The following is a 22,959-nucleotide window of genomic DNA, read 5'->3' as shown; positions in this document are numbered from 1 at the left end:
AATATATCCATCAAGACTTTGGATATACCCGTCTGTTTCAGCCAGTGATTTAGGCAGAAGTTAGATATTTGAGAGATATTGATTAGTTGCTTGAAGATAACTAAAGAAAAGTGAGTAAGTGAAATCACCAGGTAAAGGATAAGGACAGAATCCTAAGGAGCATCAACACTAAGGGAAGGACAGAAGCTAGAGCTGACAGGAGGGAGACCAGGAGAGGGTGGTGGCATAGAAGATAAGGGAGACTATTTCAGGAAGGACATTCTAGCCAAAGGGGCCATGCTGCAAAGAGATAACAGGTCACATATGAAATGAAAGGGCTCCATTGGATTATTTGCTTATTATCCACATTAAATGTTCTATTTTAACCTAAAAGATATAAAATACACATTTACTTGCTAATGTTTTGATGTAAAGTTAAGACCTTTCCTTCGAGAATGGGCTCACTGGATTTCCATGTTTTTCTTCTTAAATAAACTTTACACGTAGTTACAGTCTGCAATATCCAAAGTTAGTTTCTTCCAGGAGTACATTGGATCTTGTGAGCATAGTTGAGTGCAGAGTTGAGAATGGAAACCAGATCACAGTGGGTGAAGAAGTTGAGGAACAAACTGGAGAGAAATAAGGATCAAAGGGCATTTCAGATGGGAGAGATCTCTCCCAGCAGGGCCAGTGGAGAGAAGAACCTTGCCTACACAGTGGAGGAGAGCAGATGATTGGATGCAGATCCTTCAGGACGTGGGGACGTGAGATTAGGGCCCAGGTAGAATGACTGGTCTTAGCTAGGGAGGAGGGCGGCTTTAGGGGCTTGAGGCAGGAAGTAGAGCGTGTTCCCACTGCCGGTTTCTCAGGGCAGTGGAAGGAGGCCTGCTTTGAAGCGGGGGACTTGTTGTGAGGAATGGGGGAATCTGACTAGGGAAACAGAACTCCTATCAAGAACAGTAGAAAAGGTGGATGCGTGAGGGGTTACTTTTTCCAATTATGGTGGCTCACGCCTGCAATCCCAGCACTTTGGGAGGCCAAGGCAGGAGGATTGCTTGAGCCCAGGAGTTCAAGAACAGCCTGGGCAACATAGGGAGACTCTTGTCTCTACAAAAAAAAAAAATTTAATTTATCTAGATGTGGTGGTGTGCACCCTGTAGTCCCAGCTACTCCAGAAGCTGAAGTGAGAGGATTGATTGCTTAAGCCTAGGAGTTTGAGGCTGCAGTAAGCTACGATTGTGCCACTGCACTCCAGCTTGGGTGACAGAGTAAGATTGTGTCCCTTAAAAAAAAAAAAAAAATATATATATATATATATATACACACACACACACACATACATACACACACACACACACACACACACACACTTAATTTATGCCCAAAAAATGATACTTAGAAAGTGAAAAAGAAGAAATCACCATCTCTAGAGATAACCAATATAGGTTAACATTATAGGGTGTATTTTTCTATTCCTTTTTGTATATTTATACATATATGTGTGTAGGGGAGTGTGCGGAGTATTGCTTTTATAAGAGTAATATCACACTGTCCATCTGTTGAGCATAGGGCATGAGTGCTTTTCCATCAGTTCCTGTGTGAGTTGTGGCTTCTCAATGATTCCTCCTGTGGATGATGTTCTGTAGATGGGCACCCAGTGTCCTGTTTCAGTATATTTAGATGGTTTCTGATTTTGTCAAGTGTAAAAATACTGTGATGAGAGTTGAAAGGAGTGAAATTTGGGAGGGAGAAAATAAAGAGGGCAAGGCCTGGGAAGCCTCAGTGTCACCTAGGGACAGGTGGAGTAGGGGGAGTGCAGTGGCAGAGCTGCAGGGCCAGGAGGAATCAGGAAGTGCCATGAAGATGCTGTATGTCAGAGCAGTGGCTGTTCCTGCTGGAGAATGTGGCCTCGAGCAGCAAAGCTAGGGTGGCAGTGAAAATCGAAGAATGGACCAGGCATGGTGACTCATGCTGGTAATCCCAGCACTTTGGGAGTCTGAGGTGGGTGGATCACCTGAGGTCAGGAGTTCCAGACCATCCTGACCAACATGGTGAAACCCCATCTCTACTAAATACAAAAAATTAGCCAGGTTTGGTGGCACATGCCTGTAATCCCAGCTCCTTGGGAGGCTGAGGCAGGAGAATCGCTTGAACCTAGAAGGCAGAGGTTGCAGTGAGCCGAGATTGCACCATTTACACTCCAGCCTGGGCGACAAGAGTGAAACTCTGTCTCAGAAAATCGAAGAATGGAGGAGCTTCAAAATTCACCATCTTAGCCACCACTTACCATATGTTTAGTTAAAACATTGAGGTGGATATAAAACTGTGTTAAATGTGAAAGACTCGGGAGCCAGTACATCTCCTCTTAAGCCTAACAAGGAAACCCAATATAGGGAGACAAGCCAATAGGATGAATGTCAGATGCAGTAGGAGGGTGATGCACACAGCAAAAATGAAGACATTCAACATAGGGAGAAAGCCCATCCTTACGGTCAATTACAGAAATACAGCAGACTTATATCAAGGTTCTCTTCTGCTTTGCTTTAATAGAAATTACAACATTTAATACTAGAAAGAGCATAAGGATCTAGTGTAATGTTGGTGCCATGGAAAATTGATACAATGTTTTGGAACTCAGTAAAATTATATTTAGCAAAAGTGATTTGCATATTCTTTACCCAGTATGGTTAATCTACACTAAAGAAAGAACTCAACAGAAGAAAAAAAAAATGTCATTTCCATAAGATAGCTTATTTCAGCATTATCTACAGTAGCAAAAATATTAAAGGGGAACATCTGAGTAAATCTTTTTTAAAACACAAGTAGAGGTAGTGCTGTGATTAAACATGGTGGTTACAAAAACTTCATCCACACGGGAAGTGCTTGCACTGTAGGGAAAGGAAAACAGAAGCCAGCGTGCACACCGGGTTCCTGCTGCGTAAAGCCTGCGTGGAGACACACACTGAGGGAGTAAGGTTTTGTTGTTAACAGTGATTAGAATTGGGAGTTGAGCTTTATTTTTTAAATGTCTGAAATTTTTAAAACCCTTCTCTTTTTTTGTTTTTTTTAAACCTCCTGTTCAATGGCTTACCTTTTTTATAAATAATTTTTCATTATAATGGTATTTTTAGAAGACTTATAAAAAGAAACAATTAAAACCATCCATGAATTTTCTTCCACCCAGAGAAAACCTCTGTTAAGATTTGATTTATACCTTTTTAGTCTTAATTTGTTTCTGTCTACGCATATATTATGTATTATTTTTACATCTTAATTATAAAATTTTGTTTCTGGGTGTTAGAAACCAAATGCATCCCAGCACCTCCACTAGATTCAAGTCCAAAAGAATTGAAAGCAGGGACTTGAACAGATGTTTGTGCACCAGTGTGTCATAGCAGCATTATTCACAAGAGCCAAAAGGCAAAAGCAATCCAAATGCCCATCAGCAGATGAACAGATAAACAAAATGTGGTATTTACACACAGTGGAATGTGTTCAGTAGTTCCACTTATCTGAGGTACCTAGCATAGGCAGATTCCAAGAGACAAAGTAAGATAAAGGTTACCAGGGGTTGTGGGGAAGGGAGAGGGATGAGGATGTAGGGTTTTTGTTGGGAATGATGAGAAAGTTTTGGGTATACATAGTGGTGATGGTTACACAACATCATGAATGTATTTAATGACACTGGATGATCAAAAATGGTATGTTAGGAATGATCAAAATGGTATGTTACATCTACTTTTCCAAAATCGGAAAAAAGTGTAAATGCATTAGCACAAAGTGAGAGAAATGTATCTTGTCATCAGCACAAGTAAAAATTTTGCCATAGGTGTCACCAACGTGTTCTGGCTGCCTGGAATGTTTCCACCGTTGTTGGGTAGTCAGATGTTTGGGATGAGGAAAACAGTCTGTCCCCGTTGCCAGCAGCCAGCCCACACCTGCTGGGCTACACTGCCACCTGCAAAGGGGCTAGACCAGTGGTGTGCCCCATAGCAGAGGACCCTAAAAGCAAAAGTGATTTGCTCTTGTCAATACCATGTCAAGGGCCCAGTCAGAGGGCCAGCGGTTGAATTGGTTGAAGACAACATTCAGAATATACTAGGGAAAAAAAACAAAATTTGGGAAATACTAAAGTCCTGTTCTTTGACCCAGCATAACAACTCTGGGTCAGAAATATCTGAAAGAAGAATAATATGCCTAGGAGGTGCTGAGTTCTCTGTCATAGGAGATTGTGAAGCGCTGAGGCCCAGCACTAGGCAGGAATACATATAGTACAAGGAATTAATTTGGGGATGGATGACACCCATTAGACTTAATGATGGCGGTTGGAGGAGCTTCTGTCTGTGGATGTGGGCCAGGGCCACAGTGAGAAGCCCCCGTTGCTGGTCTGGTGCTTGAAAGCAGGGCTGTGAGTGGACAGCCTTTCCTTCTCAAGGAAAGGCTTCTGAGCCTTTCATCCCTCAGAAAACATCTTGGTAAAGTGGATCATCAAGTTACAAAGTAAAGGAGATTTAAAGCGTAAAGACTAGACGCAAATAAGTGCAGGTATATTGTTCCTTTTGTGGTAGTTTACGGATTTGGTATTTTTACATTGCAGTACTAATAGCTGTCCTTTTGTCACTGGCCATAGATATTTCAAGTGAAAATCTCTGGCCTTCTTAATATTTCTGAGCATTCAAAGGAAATGTCCATTACAAGTCCCAGAAGGGAACTGACAGTGTGCTGTGCTGCAGGTGTCCCGCGATGGGGGCGCTGCCTCCCCTGCCACCGAGGGCCGGGGGGGTGGTGAGGTAGAAGGAGGCCGGACAGCTCTGGATAACAAGACCTCACTACTCAACACCCAGCCTCCGCGCGCCTTCCCGGGGCCGCGGGCGCGAGACTACAACCCGTACCCCTACTCAGATGCCATCAACACCTACGACAAGACCGCCCTGAAAGAGGCTGTGTTCGATGACGACATGGAGCAGCTTCGAGACGGTTGGTGTCTCTTTACTTAACTGTCCCCACCCAGAAGTGCTTCCGTTGTGCTCCCTCCCGTCTGGCCAGCACCAGGCCCACTGGTCAGATGTAAACGGAGACGCTGGGTCTGTTCTTTCTGCTTAGTCATTTGTTCAGGCACTACTTAACTGAATCCCTACTGTGCGCTTGGGCACGGGGAACACGGCAGTGAACAGAAGCACAAGTAGCGGGGCAGTGAGGAAATAAACAGTCACACATGATATGAAGTAGCCACTGCCGCAGCTGAGCATGAGGGAAGGCCAGCTCTACCATCAGGGAGGTTTTGCTGTAGAACCCAGGGCCCAGGTAGGCCAGGGGCGTAGGAACAAACAGGATGGCGAGCACGGGCTCAGCCTTTGTGAAGGCCTTGGACCTGCTTCCCAGCTCCCCGAGCTGTGGAGTGAGATCCTGAAGCACTGCTCCGAGGCTTCCCTCTCCTTTCACACCTGCTTTGTAACCAGGTCTCCCTAGAGCTGTGTTGACCTCCGTGCTGCATTTGGGAGGCAGGGGTTTGACATACACACTGAGCATTTGCATTACCATGTGTGGTGCCAAGCTAAGTATGGGGTCAGAAAGATTTGCCCAAAATGTAACGTAAGCATATAACACAGGAAGTAGGGAGCAGAAGCGAGCTAGTCTGGTTTCTTTCTGGCTCCTGTGTTAAGACCAGTGTCCATTACTGAATAAACTAGTGAGTGATGAGTATGTATTTGTACAATGGTATTTTTATCGGGAACTGAATTATTTTTTCACCTCTCATGTTACATGATTTGGTTTATTTCGATTTGATAGTGCTTTTAAAAAATATTGTTTTGAAGCCTGTTTTATTTCTCAAGTTTGAATGAGTAATTAGAACCTACATTAGAATTCTTAATAGTTAACATTCACTAAGGGCCTACCGTGTGTCATGAAGTGTATGGGTTGCCAGGGACTGAGGCACATGAGACACAGTGCCTGGCCTCAGAGAGCTCAAGGTCTGTCAGGGGAGCAGACTGATAGTGGTCACACTAGTACCAGAGAAGACCTGTGCTGGAGGCAGATGCCAGATCCATTCGGGGCACAAAGAAAAGAAAGCTGATCCTCTTGCAGGGATCAGACAGTAGGGGAATGCTAAGATAGAAGAGGAGTTCTCTGTTTGAAAGCAGAAATGGCTATAGGGATTAAAAGCCTAATCACTTAGCTATTAATTGCTTATATGCTGGTGGGTAGCATCTCAGACTCTGCCCACAGATCTGTTTACTGGACAGTGAGCTATTAGGGTATAGTGTTTGTAAGGACTGGCACTTCCTGGGAGAAGTGGACTATTTGTTTTCATTGCTTATAGAATTGTTTACCTTATCCTTTGTAGATCTTGATTAGGGTAGAAATTACAGTGTTGGTTATTCACCACCTGTGTACTAAAAGGCTTAAAGAAAAGGAGGAAAAGGTAGGAAGGCAGGAGGAAATGACAGAGTTCTTTACCATTTCAGACTTTCTTGTGTGTTTGCTACCCAATCTTAGAAGCTAAAGAAGTATGCAAATACACATTTAAGTAGTTCCTAATAACTTGTCTGATTTGTTTGTTTTTTCATCCTCTCTATTTAAAGTTGAATATTCAGAGTTGAGGTTTCTTAAAAGAACATGGAGGAGAAAGGATGTGCCTTTCTGCCATAGAAACCGTGTTCACAGCCCTGCAGGTAACTATGTTGAGTCATCTTGGGCCAGTTTTTAGTCTCCACATAGATAGTCCACCAGTAGTCCAAACACCTTGATTGGTATTTGTTCACCATGCTGGTTCCTAAGCTGTAGACATTTGAGAAGGGAATGGAGGATAATCAGATGTGATGGTGAGGAGGCCTTGAGGAGTATGTGTGTATGAGAGTAGATTTGACCCTGGTAAGAGGCTGTCCAGTGGTGGGGCTGACTCAGGACCATGGCAGTGGGAGAGAGTTTCAGAAAATAAAAGGGTTGAGTAGGGGCTTTGGCAGATACAGGCATTTCTCCTCTTTGTCTGAAGTAGAAGGGAAAAGATAGCAAGGAAGGGTGAAGACATTGACTGTTGGTACTGGACAGCTGGTCTCGCACCTCTGCTTTCACAGTGAACTTGGTGAGAAGGTTGGTGGAGGGTGTGTAGGCTGAGGCCGGACAGCGAAGCAGGGCGGGGGGTGGGAGGGGAACCGTGAAGGAGGCATCGCCTCTGGGAGAGGAGGCAGGAAGGGAAGGATCACTGCGCACCACTGAGCAAGCCCCCGTGCTGGGCATTTCCTCACGAGGTGACGTATGTCTGGTGTGTTTCACCAGTGCCCATCGACCATTCTGACCTGGTGGCTGACCTTCTGAAAGAGCTGTCCAACCACAACGAGCGAGTGGAGGAACGGAAGGGAGCCCTGCTGGAGCTGCTCAAGATCACGCGGGAAGACAGCCTTGGTGTCTGGGAGGAGCACTTCAAGACCATTCTGCTCCTGCTGCTGGAGACCCTTGGAGACAAAGACGTGAGATGCTGGTTTGGCCTTATCTTGCCCCTTTCCATGTAATGGGGTCACGATGTCCTTTTCTTATTGGGCTTAGCTTCAGCTTTACTTTCTGGGTTGTGCTTACTGTTTACATCAAAACATTTATTTGTTCATTTTTCACATATTTTCTGAGCACGTTTAATAAGGTCATGTTTTTATCAGCAACAAGCTGCTGCTTGGCTTACGTGCATGGTCTACAACTGGGTTTATAGTAGTTGAGGAAACTTCATTCCTGCATCTAGTTGCTTTAACACAGAATTTCTTAAAACTTTATTAGCATAGAATGTGGTCTTTTAGGATGTACTTTTTTACTTGTGAGTTTCATTTTTGTTTCATATGTAATTGAGAAATAAAAAGGTTCATTTTAAAAGACCTAATTAAATGCTACATTCCATGAAATTCCATCTTGGTCCCCCCCTACATATGTTAAGAGTTCCAATAATTTTAATCAGTCAAGTGGCAGGTTCCAGAAGCATGATTCTGATTTTTGTATTATTAATTTAAAAATAAAAAAAGCTTCATCATGCTGGGACATTTGAATGTGACAAACTAGGCATTTCTGACACGCCTGGTCTGTGATCTGCACATCGCACATAGAGAACTCTTAAAAGGGGGAGTAATCTGGTCAAAGTCCTGCCTTCTCCCACCTGTGGAGCTGGTCCCTTATATGGAAACAGGAATAGATGCTGAGAATTACCAGAATTAAACCTCTACAAGAAAAAGTTTCTCCATCCACATGGAGAAGAGAAATGAGAAGAGAGTGCTGTGGGGAGGGGCTGGAGGAAGGGGATGGGAGGATTGCCAGGAGGTGACAGGCCATGCCCAGGGCCAGCTAGAGGGGACTTGCATGGCAACTGAGTGACAGGGAGGCTGCTGCATGCCATGCCGTGGTGACTCAGATAGCTTTCTGATGCTTCGGATTAATGGTTTGGTTTAGGGATAAGTAAAAATAGAAGAATGGAAATAAGTAATCTGTTTTACTTTTTTAAAAAAAACTTTTTAAAAATACTTTTAAAAAAAACAAAGTATTGGCTCGTAAGGCAGTTATGCCTTGTTGGCTCTGTTGGGAGATAAAGTGATGTCATGTAGAAGACAGGTAAATGGTGTATTAGTGTGTGAACTGTACAGATGAGTGGCAAAGAATCAGGATGTACTTTCTGGCTCTGTTTGGTGTAAACTACGTTCTCTTTTATTGAGATTAGGAGTCTGTTTGGAATGGCTTTCCTCCAGATGCATGACTCTGGCCTTAACCAACTTGAGGCCTGTACACACCCAGTGATCTCATCACATGGAAGGTCAGGAATAATGACAGGCCTTCCACTGTCCTTAGGTGGAGTTCACTCTTACAGGCTGTGTTGATGAAACATCCAGGTGCTTTATACACATTCTTTCATACATTTTACAGAAGCATAATTTGTAGCCTGAAGCCTCAGGACATCTGGAAATCCCCAGAAAACTGATAATGAACTTAGGTATATCATCCTCATTTGGTCTCAAGTGCATGGCTCGTTCAAGTAGCTTTTCTCAGTGCCTGTCAGGCGCTGGGTCCTGGGAATGTCACCCTAAGGCACAGTGCCTGCCTTCATGGAGCTGATGTCTAGAGAGCCAGTGTCAAGTAAAGCTGATTTCAAGTGAACTGTGTGATCTGTTTAGAGGGTTCTGCGAGGTTCCAGGGAACCCAGAACTGGGTGCTTGGCCTTGCCGATCCTGCTGAGTGCTGTGTGTGAAAGTGCTGTGTGGTGTTTGGTAATGTCTTCCTTTCCCTTTGTATTCTAGCATTCAATTCGAGCACTGGCGTTAAGAGTTTTGAGGGAAATTCTGAGAAATCAACCAGCAAGATTTAAAAACTACGCCGAGCTGACGATTATGAAGACTCTGGAAGCCCACAAAGACTCCCATAAGGAGGTGAGTCAGTCATGTGGCCAGGGGTGCTGAACAGACGGGTCATGAGGAGCAGTTTGGACATGGAGATAGAGGAATCAGAATCAGCGCACAGCTTAAGAGCCCCTTCCTTGGAACTCAGCCATGTCGTAATACAGCGTGGAGTCCCCATTGCTGTCGTCCTTGCTGAGCAGTGGCATAGTTCCAGGGCCAATGCCATTTGTTCAGTTCCTAGCTCCTGCTCACTGTTTCCAGCAGGCCTGCCCTGCCCCTGGGATGTGTTCCATGTCCGTGCTTCCAGCTGCCTTTGTGGAAGGGAAGGGTCTGCTGCTGCTTCTGGCATTTAGCCTCTGGTAGTCTGGTGTGGGAGGTGGAGACCAGCTTTGGAATCACAGACATGCAAGTCCCAGAACCAATGCCTTCTTGCTCCAGATCTGTGGACCAGTCATTTCACCTTCTGAGCCTCCGTTTCCTTGTGTGTAAAATAGGAATGGATATTTCCACAGAGTTTCTCATGAGAATTAAATGAGATGACCAGGGATGATTCCAGCCCAGCGCCTGCCAACAGTGGGTAGCAGGCTGCTGTACTGACCTTCCTCCCTCCCGGCCGTTCAGTGTGCTTCTCTCTGCAAGATGAGGCTGAGTGGAGGCAGCCCTGCTGTGCCTCTTCCACTCACTTTTGAGTATTTAAAATGCTAGCAAGCTATCTCTGCAGTTCCTGGCATTGGGACCTCAGCTGCCTGGTAGAGAGTGGCAGGACATGTCTCTGTGTCCTGCACACATGCCACAGAGGGTGCACACTCAGCAAAAACACAGCCTGTTGCTTATTGGATTGTCCAGCCCCTATGCCTCACCAGGCTTTCAAGTGGCTAGAAGCCTACAGAGAATGGGGAGGTGGCAGGAGCTGTCCAGATACAAATGATTCAGTGACACCCTTCAGTAAAAGGAACCGTGGGAAACAAACTCATAGATTGGAACTTCAGAAAACTTAGCATGCCAGATAATGGGCTTGACCCCAGAGTGAGACGTAACAACTTGCTTAGTTTGAGCTCTTGGCTCATGTGTGACTGTCGTGTGAGCACACTCGTGGATGAAGGGAATTATAATTAACACAATTCTTCCGTCTACATAGACAGTCAGACCCTAGATCATAGTTCTGTTTGGCATTTGTGTGACTGCTTGAGCAGTGACTGATGTGACCTCTTCAAATCTCCACCACAATTGTAGCTCAGCAAGGGCGAGGGTCTTGTCCTCAGACTGGGCCTCTCTTCACCTGCTAGTCCTAGAACAGCACACAGTACACGGGGGAGGGATGTGTTTTCAGACTAATAACTGGGTTTCCAAAATCTGGCTTGGTTGCATGATGGTGATAATAACTCACATTTGAACAAAGCACTTTTCATTTATAATAACTCATTTAAAAAACGTGAAGACCAGATGAGCTAGTACGATCAACATAGTGATTCCCAGGTGAGGAGGGAAGGTCCTAGAGCAGGGGTGTCCCATCTTTTGGCTTCCCTGGGCTGCATTGGAAGAATTGTCTTAGGCCACACATAAAATGCACTAACAATAGCCAATGAGCCTAAAAAAAAAATCACAAAAAATTTTCATAATGTTTTAAGAAAGTTTATGAATTAGTGTTGGGCTGCATTCAAAACCGTCCTGGGCCACGGGTTGGACAAGCTTGTCCTAGAGGAACTGTATGCACAGCAGTTACTGGCAGAACTGAGACATTAGCTAGGTTTTGTGTCTCCGTTAAGGGGCAAATGGCATGTGCTAACTTTTTTAAACCATAATTGCTTCTCCTTAATGAGAATACGTGATCAAAAAATGAAATTAAAATGATGTTCTTTTTGTTGTGCTTTGTTTTTGAGACAGGGTCTTGCTTTGTCACCCAGGCTGGAGTGCAGTGGCACAACCTGTGCTCACTGTAACCTCCACCTCCCAGGTTCAAGCAGTCCTCCTGCCTTAGCCCCCTGAGTAGCTGGGACTACGGGCATGAGCCACTGCACCTGGCCTGATGTTCTTTTACATAGAGATGATATCAGTTGTTTTCATGGGGCAGTACATACTTAGACTCGGGCATTTAAATGAAACGCCAAGCCGTCCATGGTGTCTTGGCACGCACTTACCGACTCTCCAGTTGGAAGATATCTGTCTAAAGTTGAGTCCTAAGAAGTATAAGTTAACAACATTAAGTAATTGGTTTGTTATTTGTTTTTTTCTTGGGAGATTTTTTTTTTTTTCTGCAAAATTAGAAATTTAGGAGAGAAAATTCTCAGGTATGAGGCCCTTTAAATTTTCCAAGGGAAAAGAGCAGAATATATATCCTGCTTAAAATAAACTTAGCAGCACTCGGGTTCAGGGGTCCCCATGCTGCTGTTACTGACTTGTGGTAGAGCTGGTGGAGGAGATGTGTTGGGAACGGTGCCTGCATTGGCAGGCCTTCCTGCTTTGCATAGTTGGACTCACCTTGACTCATTGCCCTTGGAGTTTCCTTATAAAACTTTACTCTGTCACTTTGCCAGGAGCCACTATAATAACTCAAGAACCTGTGTATTTAGGTTTGGGGTTGGGTTTTCATTTTTCGTTCCTTTTTTTTTCTTTTCCCTTGAAGTTCTTCTTATCTTCCTCTTATTTTAACCAATCTTTTCCCATTCCTTCTTGCTATTTTTTAGGGCAGAAGGCTGAGATGCACATAAAGTTTGTGTTGTAGGCATCTTGTTGGCATATTAATATGGCACGTAATATTTCTCTAGTCCTTCCATTTTCTTATCATTGCTTTCAATTCTTACGACTCCAAACATTTATTGAAAAGGATCTGAAATGTTTCTAGACTTACTTTATTAGTCATACAAAGACATAGTCTATTTTCCTGTCTTATTAATACTTCCAAAGTTTGTTTATCCCAAAGTTAGCTCTCTTGGAGCTTCGTTCTCAATAAGAAGCTAGTTGGTTTTATATTCCCAGACAAAAACTGGGCTTCAGCAGGAGATGAAGAGCGTAAGACTCGGCAGGTTAACATGGGGCTGCTTTTAGAGACATTGGCACCAGCTGCCCTTCTCTTGCCAGCGTGACGTTACCACACCAGCATGTGCACTGTGGCTCTGACTATGTGACTGCAGCGAGGAAGGACAGCTTCTTGAAATACAATTTCTGTAAATTGAAATTTGTCACAAAAGCTGTTTGGGAAGATGGATGAGATAGGACTGACAATAAGATGGCTTGTTTTCTCATATAAGCAAGCGTCTGCTTTGTCAGTTTCTTTCAAAAGAAGCTATATGTGCAGAATGTGTTTCTTACACATTGAAAATGTGCCAAGTACCAAATCTGTCTCAGACACCATTCATCCAAAGCTAACATACATGTTCTATAGTAAGCAAGATAGATGAAGGATTTGGACACCGATTTAGAGTTTGTATTTTAAAATTTGGTGTTTCTGAGCTTAGACATAATGTTTTCACAGTCCCTATTTGAGTAAGTCTCTTCATTATCTAACTTCTTTATCTTTTTAGTAAATAAATTTTGCTATTGAGTTTCAGTGCCTCATTAATGAAGTTACCGTGGTTTGCAGTAGAGTTGGCATTTAGCAAATACCTTAAAGGGCTAAGGCCTTGAGAGTGACCTTTTAAAATTTTGAGCCCATTTTCTGTTTCCAAGAGAACTCCATGAATTTGAACTCTTCTTATATTAGAATTTGTAATCTGTTTGTTAGAGCTGGTACAGAACCTCTCCTTTGGTGATTAAAAAGAGAGGATTAAATAAGAGAATTGATACTACAAAGAGATTCTGGGGTCAGTGTGAGATAAAAATCTCGAGGCAGAAAACCTGGTTTTTAGTCCTGCGTCTGCTGTTGTCCAGCTGTCCCCAGTTTCATCATCTTAGTATAACCCTGAATAAGCAGCTCTGCTGTGAGAATGAAAGATATTATGATATAGAAACATGCTTTTAAAATTGTCATATGCTATACAAATGTTGCTACATAAAACTGTTCTCAGACATCCTTACTCATTTCAAAAGTGCCCATTTCTCAGGAAATAGTTGATATACTAATTATAAATCATTGTATGCACACTTAATGCAAGAATATTTGTTGCTGCCAGTCATTGTGATGTGCATATAGTACCCATAATGTTGAAGTTCACAGTAAATGTTTTATTTAAACTTGAAAGAAGCCCAACTGTTTTTTGAAGATATTCTGTAATTGAGGTTTTCTGATCATTAGACTTAGCTTATTCTGAACTTTGCCACATTAGTGAATATCCAGTTACACTTGTCTGTTAAAAGAGGAAAATATTAGCATCATTCATGTCACTGTGCTGGATCACCAAACATTTCTTGCTACACACACAAAGGTCGTGGTGTTTAAGGCACCAGAATCCAGCTTCAAGTGGTTTGGCTTGTTTTGGGAAGTTTGATTCTTAGATAAATATAAAACCACCAGTAGTATGTCTTCAGGGGTTTTATTTTTAAATCATTTCTAGTTAACTTTTTATTTTATGACTTTAAGGAATTAAAATGGCAAAATCAGACCAAAGTTATTTATAAAAGAAAGAGAACTTCCTGGGAACTTGTCTGGTTTCTGATTCGCCCAGCCAGCATGGTATCTCATGCAGTCCTTTAGACAAATGCCATAGTCAGAGAGAAGCACCAGTGTGCCAGAGAAGATATGTGATCAAATACCAGTTAGAATCACTAGCTGACCTCATCTCAGCCAGACCCCCTGCGCTCAGGAATGGCCCTTAGGTGCCTCTCAGGGCAGCAGTCATTTGTATCAGTGGGCACTGGGAAATAATATACTGCATGAACTCTGGAGAAATGCCTTTACCCCTCTGTACTTTGGTTTTTCCTTATCTCTTACCCTATCAAGTGGACTAGGTGATTATCTGTGTTTCATCCAGCCTCAAGATAATACAGGTTGCTGTTGAGTAGCAAACCAAAATCCTCAAATTCTAAATTTTCAGTTTTCCCTAGGCCCAACCTTGGGATATGACCAGAAGCCCCATTTCCTTTGTAGGTTTTTGCTTTTTAATAAAAAGATAAAACCCCAAAACCTGTTTAGCTTCATTGAGAGATTCCAAGTTACTGAGCCAGCAGTCATACTAACAGCACAAACTCCAATAAATGTTTGATGATTGATGGGTAGTGGTGTACTGTAGTCTTCAAGGTCCTTACGGTTTAGGTGAGGTTAAAGCAGAGTCGTGTGGTTCAAAGTGAAATACACCAGGAGTTTAGGAGTGGGCTAGAATAGTCAAGGAAGAGTTCCTTAGGGAGTTAGAACCTGAGATGGGCTGAAAAGGAGCGCATAGGGAGAGAACTCTAGCTAGGAGCCAAGGCCATGTGGCCAAGGGAGGGGGCATGGGCTTGGAAGACACTCCTGGGTTGAACCCCGCTGAGCCAAGACGGCAGGAGACTTACCATTTTGTGAGCCCTCATATTCTCTGTGTCGAGTGGAGAAACATAGCCCACCTCACAGGCTTGTAAAGTGCCAGGCACAGTGTCTATTTCTGAGTGGCAGCTGTGGTGGCGGCTGCTCCTGCTGTTATTCACAGGTAGGGGAGTAGTTCTGCCTCGCTGATGAACTGACTCTCAAGGAGCCAGATGTGACACCTGCCCTTTAGTTCTTGTAGCTTCAGAAAGAGCCATAACTTAATGTCAAAACCTTTGAGTTTGGGGTTTGAAGGCCTGGGTTCACATGCTGCTTTTGCCAGCTCGGGGACTGTGATTGTGGACAAGTCATAGACACTCTGGATATCTAAAGCACTTGTATGCTGGGTGGGAGGTGGGGGGCGGGTGTTTTATACCCTGCGCTGAGAGGCTAGCATTAAAGTCAAGTGAGGTAAGGTGGTTGACATTGTTGAAAATTGAAGATAGTATCCTTTTTATACTCTTCCATTGAAGAAAGTAGACTGATTTTGAATAGAATTGTTGTCAAGTTTTTAAAATTCTACATAAAGCAGATATAACTGCATTTCTCTAAATACACCGAAGAAGCTATTAAATGCAATTGAGTAAACTCTAAAACACCAGTCAAAAATATGACTTGTATTTTTTGACTACTGCTTTGTTTGGAATCCGTCTATATTTGTGCTGGGGTAGCCGGTACATTGTCAGCGTTAGGCTAGGAAATGCCATGGGTTTTTAGAGATGGATACCGGAATTAGAATGCCAAAGAGAAGCCTTAAACGTGCTGCCCAGCTTCCCATCTGATGCTGAGCACCTCCTGAGAGGCCAGCCCAGCCTCTGCAGCATCTCCAGGACAGCAGGACACACCACCTCCTGGGCTCCCAGCCCCTCTTTCCACTCCTTCTCATCATTTGTCCCTGTTGGCCCTAGTTCTACCCCTTAGAGTAGAACAGAATAAATCTCCCACCTAAGAGCCTGACCACATTTGAAGATATCCATTGTGTTGCCCTGAATCTCCTTTTCCAGGCAAGGATGTGAAGACTGTCTTGTTAGAGGTCATTTCATACAGACACTACTTCTCAAGATCTTCAAAGCTTCCTGGAATTTTGTGCATGCACATTTTTCAGGGGAAAAGACTCATCAGGTAGAGTTGGATGATAAGATTTTATAATCTGAAATACTTTTAAAATAATTGATTCAGATTCTCCCTTTGGTTTTACTGATGAGGAAAACCGAGGCATAGAAAGTGAAGAAATTTACCCCAAGCTCACTTGGCTAGTTGATGCCAGAACCAGAGCCAAAACTCAGGTCTCCAGACTTATAGCCTGGAACTTTTCTTCTCCTCTCCCTCTGGTACTGAGCCTAGCTAAGTGAGGACTCTCGTCCCAGGTTCAGGGCCATGCTGGCGCTCCGTTGTAAATCCCAGGACCATGTCAGTGCCAATCTGGGGCATTGGTCGTTTTTCCCCAGTCTACTGGTGGATACTTAAACTCAGGGTCAATCCAATTTTTTAAGGTCTTTCTGGCCTTTCCCAGAAGGTGGCGCTAAACTCTTCCTTAGCTTCCACATGATTGAGTAGCTAAGCTCAAGACACTGCTATGAAGAGTTCTTTGATTCCAGCCACTGTTGTTCCTGGACCTTTGCTTTTTTTTTTTTTTTTTTGACTCAACCAGTTATTCTGGTGTGTCTGTGACAGAGCCAGATCAAACCTTGTGAACCTAAAAAACATGCAATCCAAATTTTGAAAACTTTGTGCTAAAAGAAAGAAACCTTTAAGCAAACATTCACCAGTATTCTGAGTAATGATCCAATTTTAAAAAGCTAGATGTGAAAATTACGCTTTTCTTAGCTAGACACTATTACTTCACTGACTTTGAAAGAGGAAGGAGTGCTGTGTTTCTAATGAGACTGTAGCAGAATTGGAATAGTTTTTGATGACTTCAAGGCAGATTATAACCCAGAAGTCTTTTTGATCCTGTCCTCTTTGAATAGTCCCTCACCCCTTTCTAAATCCTTGCCACTTCTGGCCACCCTGTGTACTAAGTGGTGTTGTCTTCCTTTGTTTCTGCTGCCCATGTTGACTTTTGCTCTCTGTTTGCTTACATTTATAATCTTTGCTTCTTATGTTACATAGAACACAGGGGCAAAACCTAAAGTTCACCCTGATTCAGGCAGCTTGCCAAAGCCAGGGGTTTGGCATATAGAGGGAAGTTGAGAACACCTACCTCCCTTGCCAAAACCAGCGTCTGTCTTGGGAAACTTTCTCTAACCCCAGTGAAAAAGAGGGCCTCAAACTACCCATCTTAATGTGCAGCTTCTGACATTTTATTTTCAGACATTTTAGAACCAAAGCCCTCATCCACATTAGATACATTTGATCATCCGGGCGTGGTGGCTCACACCGGTAATCCCAACACTTTGGGAGGCCGAGGTGGGCAGATCACTTGAGGTCAGGAGTTTGAGACCAGCCTGGCCAACTTGGTGAAACCCTGTCTCTACTAAAAATACAAAAAAATTAGCCAGGCGTGGTGATGTGCGCCTGTAGTCCCAGCTACTCGGAGGCTGAGGCAGGAGAATCGCTTGAACCCACCAAGATGGCGCCACTGCACTCCAGCCTGGGCAACAGAGCAAGACTCTGTCTCAAAATAAAATAAAATAATAGATACATTTCACCAAATGCCTCATGCAGGCCACATCCAGAGTTCCTGGATTTTTGTAAGATGAAGGGCTCCTTGGGTTTGGGTTTCAGCTCAGCGGATCTGAAACAGCCTTTTTCCCCAGCAGCTCTCTGTAGGATAATTCACTTTATCCTGAAGGGCAATAGAGTGCAGGAGATGGGGAGGAGAGAAGGAAAACCACGAGTTCTCACCACGAACCCGGCAATCGGTTACCTGGTCTCACTAATCCTCGTTGCAACCCCGAAGAGCACCAGGAGGCCTTAGCTTGCTCCTGTCAAGCCTGGAAAGCAATGCTGCCGACTCTTGAATCCTGTCTCCAGAGCCGTGTTCTTTCCACCCACTGAGCTGCTTCCCACCTCCCGGGGGACCTCAGATATTGACTCCTGTGCATCAGTGCTTTCTAATTTTGATACGCTACAGAATCTGGTGTTTTCTGACCTTTTGTTTCTTTCTCCAGGTTTGAAAACAGAGGCCTAAAAGTTCCTCAGCTTTCAGGCTGGTGTGTTATGATACTTGGGCAGTAATTTCTTGCAGTAGAAAGCCAGCAGTTTCTGAGCATGGTTTCATTGCTGGGCCAGATTAGATAAGAGAGGGACTGTCTCCTTCCACTTTTCACCGTCCACTCAGCTGTGTGTAACTCAGCCACATAGGTACACAGCCACGTGCTTGGCTTTCCCAAACACACACAGACTCTGAGACCTGCACAAATGGAGGAGGAAGGAAAGCGCCCGTCTGAGGCAACCCATTACCTGACGGAGCTCTTCCAAGAAACATGCCGGTCCTCCTCAGACAATTGGTGACTGGAAAAACCTGAGCTGAAGTCTCTTTTCCAAAGAACTGTTCTGTTGCTTTTCCAGTGTGTCACCTGGAATGGGACTCTCTGGGCCTGGTACAGTAGATTTTTCCACAGCCCAAGTTGATCATTTGTAGATAACCTGCCATGCTCCTAGTTTTCTGTGCTAGCTCCTTAGGAAAAATGTAAATCCAAGTCAATGTGGCATGCTCCAGATGTGACTTTGTGAGTCATGAGCATTAAAAATATGTACGCTGGCCTGGGTGTAGTGGTTCATGCTTGTAATCCCAGCATTTTGGGAGGCTGAGGTGGGCAGATCATTTGAAACCAGTTTGGGTAACATAGCGAGACCCCATCTCACATACTGAGACCCCTACAAAAAACTTAAAATATTATGTGTGCCTGTAATCCCACCTACTTGGGGAGGCTAAGGTAGGAGGATCGCTTGAGCCCAGGAGATCGAGGCTGCAGTGAGCCATGATCACACCATCGCACTCCAGCCTGGGCAACAGAGCAAGACCCTATCTGTGTGTGTGTGTGTGTGTGCACGTGCACACGCACACTATGGGGAAATTAGTTCAACAGCTATTTATTGAGCACCTGGCGTATACTGGACATTGTGCCAGTCATGGGAATAGAAAGGTGGCTAAGATGGGATCTTGCCTTCAAGGAACTTTTAGTCTAGTGGGAGGGACAATTTCAGCAAAATATTTACCTGCAGTGATAAAATAAAGCGTACACATGATGAGGCTTCCTGGGAGTTGTGTTGCAGTAAGTCCTCAGGATGACTTGGCCAGGGGCATAGAGATGTGGCTGCACAGGGTGTGGGCAGGGAGAGGAAGCACCGCATAGGCAGGAAGGAGCTAGGCCTTGCTGAGGAACCTCAGGCATCTTAGAGGTCATTGGAGAGGGCATACCCATCATGATGTTGGCACTGGACCCCAGGGAAGGAGCTGGCTTACCAGTGTTACCCATTCTTAGAACATTCAGTGTGATGACTGGGCCTCTGTGGAGTCTCGGGGTCACAAAGCTCTGCCCCCCTCGCCCCCCATCCCCAGCAACTTGGGAGCTCCCGGCTCAGCTGCTGTGCCTTCTGGTGGTGCCTCTGCTGCTGAGCTCCACTCTGGTGTCATTCCTCCACCAGCACCTAGCTTGTGTTTTGTTTTTGTTTGAGATGGGGTTTCTCCATGTTGCCCAGGCTGGTCTCAAATTCCTGGGCTCAAGTGATCCACCCAGCACAGCCTTCCAAGTAGCTGGGGTTACAGGTGTGAGCCTCCATGTATGGCTTAGCCATCATGTGTTTTGTAGCTAAAATATACCAAGCTGGTTTACATCTTGTCTCAATTCAGATAACTGTGAAAGTAGATACTTTAAAATCCTCATTTTAGGCTGGTTGCAGTGCCTCTGTAATCCCAGCACTTTGGAGGCTGAGGTGGGTGGATCACTTGAGGCCAGGAGTTTGAGACCAGCCTGGTCAACATGGTGAAACCCCGTCTCTACTAAAAATACAAAAATTAGCTGGGTGTGGTGGCACACGCCTGTAATCCCAGCTACTTGGGAGGCCGAGGCATGAGAATCGCTTGAACCCAGAAGCAGAGGTTGCAGTGAGCCCAGATGACTCTATTGCACTCCAGCCTGAATGATAGAGTGAGACTCTGTCTCAAAAAATTAAAAATAAAATCCTCGTTTTAGGAGTTTTTATTAAAAAATGGAAGCTTAGACCAAGGAAGTTTTTTGCCAGAGGATTCAACTAAGGTTTGTCTCCTGTACTTCTCTCAGAGGCTGAGAATATGCTCATCTAACTCTGGAGGCTGCCTTTGTCGGGGTAAAAAAGTGAAAGGTCACACGTACACACCAGGGTCCAAACAGTACTCTGCTTTCAGGTGACCTGTGTGGAAAAAGCTACCTTTGGCAGGAGTTTGAATTGGCAAGAAAAAGAAATCACAGTGGGCTTCCTTCAAATAGGCTCCTTCCTGTACATTCGTGGCATGCATGGAGTCAGTGCCATCAATGTTGAGTCTAACACTTTGGCTGGCAAGGGGAAGGCCTGCTCACTGAGGTGCCTGGACGAGGCAGAGGCAGGGTAGGCTGGCTGTGCATGGCCGAGGGCCCTTGAGCTGGAGGAAGGCCCGCAGAACACCAAAGAAGCCTTCTGCACATATCCATTCTCCTTCCTCCCATCTAATCCTGGCCACCCACAAGAAGTGCATCAGGTAGCAGGTCCCTGCCATCTGGCTCCTTCCTGGGTCTCCACACCCTCATGCTGGCCCTCTGCACAGACTACCCTCACTCTGCCCTGAACCACCAGAGCATGGGTGGCCCAGTCCTTCTCAGCTCTGTGGCCTGAGCTTTGAGCTCAGTCTCTGACACACAGGAGGCACCTGGTCAGTGCTGGGTGAACAAACGTACACACAGAGCACAAATGAGAGGAAAGAATCTTATGAGGTGCTTGAGAGTTGGACATGACTTTTAAAATAAAATTGCCTCTCTACAGTGCTTTGTCCTCGAGCCTGACCTTCACATACATAGTGAGCACAGGCGAATCTTGGGTGTTCTGACCTGTACACAGTACTTACCCTTAAGCCATGCTGATCCGGAGCTCCACCAGGGATTCATCCATAATCCCAGTATAGGCCCCAGAGGTGGCTGCAGTGTGTTCACTCCAGGGTGCCGGCTACGTGGTGATGGATGTGGTGATCTTATTTCATGAGATTCCTAGCCTTTACTCAGGGCTGCAAGGAGTTAGCGGGTCCTCCCAGGGAAAGTACAAAAGACCTCCAACAAGAAAGACTTGAGGGAGGTAGGGCTTCTTTAAGTGGGACATATTCTCAGACAGCTAGGAGAATGAATTCTCAGTCTCTCAGTAAGTACTAAGCTCCTGGTAAATGCCCAGCTTAGTGGGTACTTAGGTACAACAGAAATGTTTCAGTTCCTGGGTGTTTGATAAGAAGAAACACACATGGAAATGCCACCAGAAATACAAAGCCGTCTACATATGGTGCCATGTGAATGTCACAGACAGAGGAACAGAAGTTGGGGGAAAAGTGTCACTGGTCTGATAGGGAGGCCTGGGCAGGGGCTGGGACGTGTGTGTCAGCCACATCTGAGGGACAGTGAGTTTTGTAGTTCAGCAGAAGGGCTTTATGGAGAGTGGGAGGTCAGCAGGAACAGTCATGATGATGGCGCTGGCTGCACCACGGAGCACCTCCCGTATGCTGGGGTGGGGTTCCCTTCAGGAAGACGAATGAGGTGCGGCCTGCTCCTCAAGTGCACTGCCCTGCCACCTTCCACCCTGAGCCAGGGCTGGGCTGCCAGTTTTCCCTGGCCTCAGACAGTTCAAGTAGATTTTCTGGAATACATTTTCCTTGCTACAAAGGTTATATTGTAATGGTAAAAACTGCAACTAATTTTGCACCAGCCTAATGTTCATTGCAATTTTTCTATCTATCTAAAAAGTATGAAGAGGAAAACAAAGTTATCCATTATCTTACCGCCCTGAGAGAAAGAGCGTTAACCCTTGATGCACTTTCTTCCAGGTGTTTTGTAGTGATAAGTGCCAGGTAGTGGGTGTGAGTAGCCAAAGCTCATATGGGGCTTCATAGTGAAAAACCCACTAACAGCAGCACGGCTGGCCCCAAACGTGTCCATTGTTAATGAGATGAACTCAGCTGTCTAGTGTTGGAAAAATTTCCCTTTACCATTCCACAGAGCAGAGCTGACACATGGACTCATGCACACTCCCTGAAGTGAGCCCTGTTCATGGGACAGTGTAGCCCTGGGCTGAAGGTGAAGCCGAGCGTCTTCTGGAGCCACAGTCTCTTCCCAGAGCCCCAGGAGAGCCTCAGTGAGGGCCCCAAAGTGACCCCAAGCAGTTTATATGGCCTCTGAGCCCAGCCCTGGGCCTGTCTGCTACACAGCTCAGGTGGCCTCTCTGTGGGCCTCCTGTCCATTTCCCACGCTCCCTGACTTGTACAGACTTCTTCACCCACTTCATGCCCATAACTAGAAGCAGCTTTCCAGATGATCCATATGCTGTTTCCATGGGCCTGTCTTGCTTCACTCACAAGGGCTGGGATGACTGAAGCTGTGGGCTGGTAGTCTTCACCTTTTTGTTGTATGAAGTTAGAGCTGAGTTATTTTGAGTAACAGAACATAATGCAAAAAGGAATCTGGATGGAATGACTAGCCCAGTCAGGGCTGGCAGTAGGCAAAAAGTATTCGAGTTCTGTTGTACTTTGTAAGAAAATCCATGTGCGTATAGCCTGGTGCCTGTCTTTATCTGTCATTTATGTAATGTGTACTCTGTGCCATTGGTAGTAGTAAGCATCCTTTACTGACTATATCTTGAGTACTGCTCACCATTTATCTCTGTGACGTCCCTGTTTTACAGATGAGGACATGGAGTTTTAGCATTTGGGACTAGCATGACTGGGACCTGCTCCCTGAGCCCAAGGCCGAGGCTCTTTCCACCAGGCCTTCTGCTGTCCTCTTTCTTGCTCACTGGGTTTTGCATTTTGCTTCCATCTTTATTACAAAAGGGTCTTGTGGCCCTCCAGAGGTCAGAGGCTGCTCCTTTGACCATGAGATGGCCATTTCATGTACCTCCCTAAAAATGGAAGGCAAAGGGGTCATCGTGAGCACAGAGTCCTAGAAAAGCAACTTTCCAGAAGAGATTCCTCAGGAAAACCCTTTCAGGGGCTTCTCTCTGTGCCTTCCCAACTGCCTCAACTGC

At 44.9% G+C, this 22,959-nt stretch overlaps 1 protein-coding gene across 50 annotated transcripts in view; it reads left to right on the top strand.

The window, feature by feature from the left end:
• The window catches only part of CLASP1 (cytoplasmic linker associated protein 1), a 308,996-nt gene that overhangs the window by 274,241 nt on the left and 11,796 nt on the right, over nucleotides 1-22,959 (top strand). For all 50 annotated transcript variants that reach the window (XM_063790384.1, XM_063790383.1, XM_054678949.2 and 47 more), the window contains 3 exons: nucleotides 4,713-4,956; nucleotides 7,258-7,448; nucleotides 9,246-9,374. In XM_063790384.1, the coding sequence (XP_063646454.1) occupies nucleotides 4,713-4,956; nucleotides 7,258-7,448; nucleotides 9,246-9,374 (564 nt within the window). The remainder of the gene's footprint in view (nucleotides 1-4,712; nucleotides 4,957-7,257; nucleotides 7,449-9,245; nucleotides 9,375-22,959) is intronic.

This window comes from Pan troglodytes, chromosome 13 (assembly GCF_028858775.2).
Source record: "Pan troglodytes isolate AG18354 chromosome 13, NHGRI_mPanTro3-v2.0_pri, whole genome shotgun sequence".
Classification (NCBI taxonomy): domain Eukaryota; kingdom Metazoa; phylum Chordata; class Mammalia; order Primates; family Hominidae; genus Pan; species Pan troglodytes.
The sequence above is the reverse complement of the archived record's forward strand: the minus strand, read 5'-3'. Positions and strand labels throughout refer to the sequence as shown.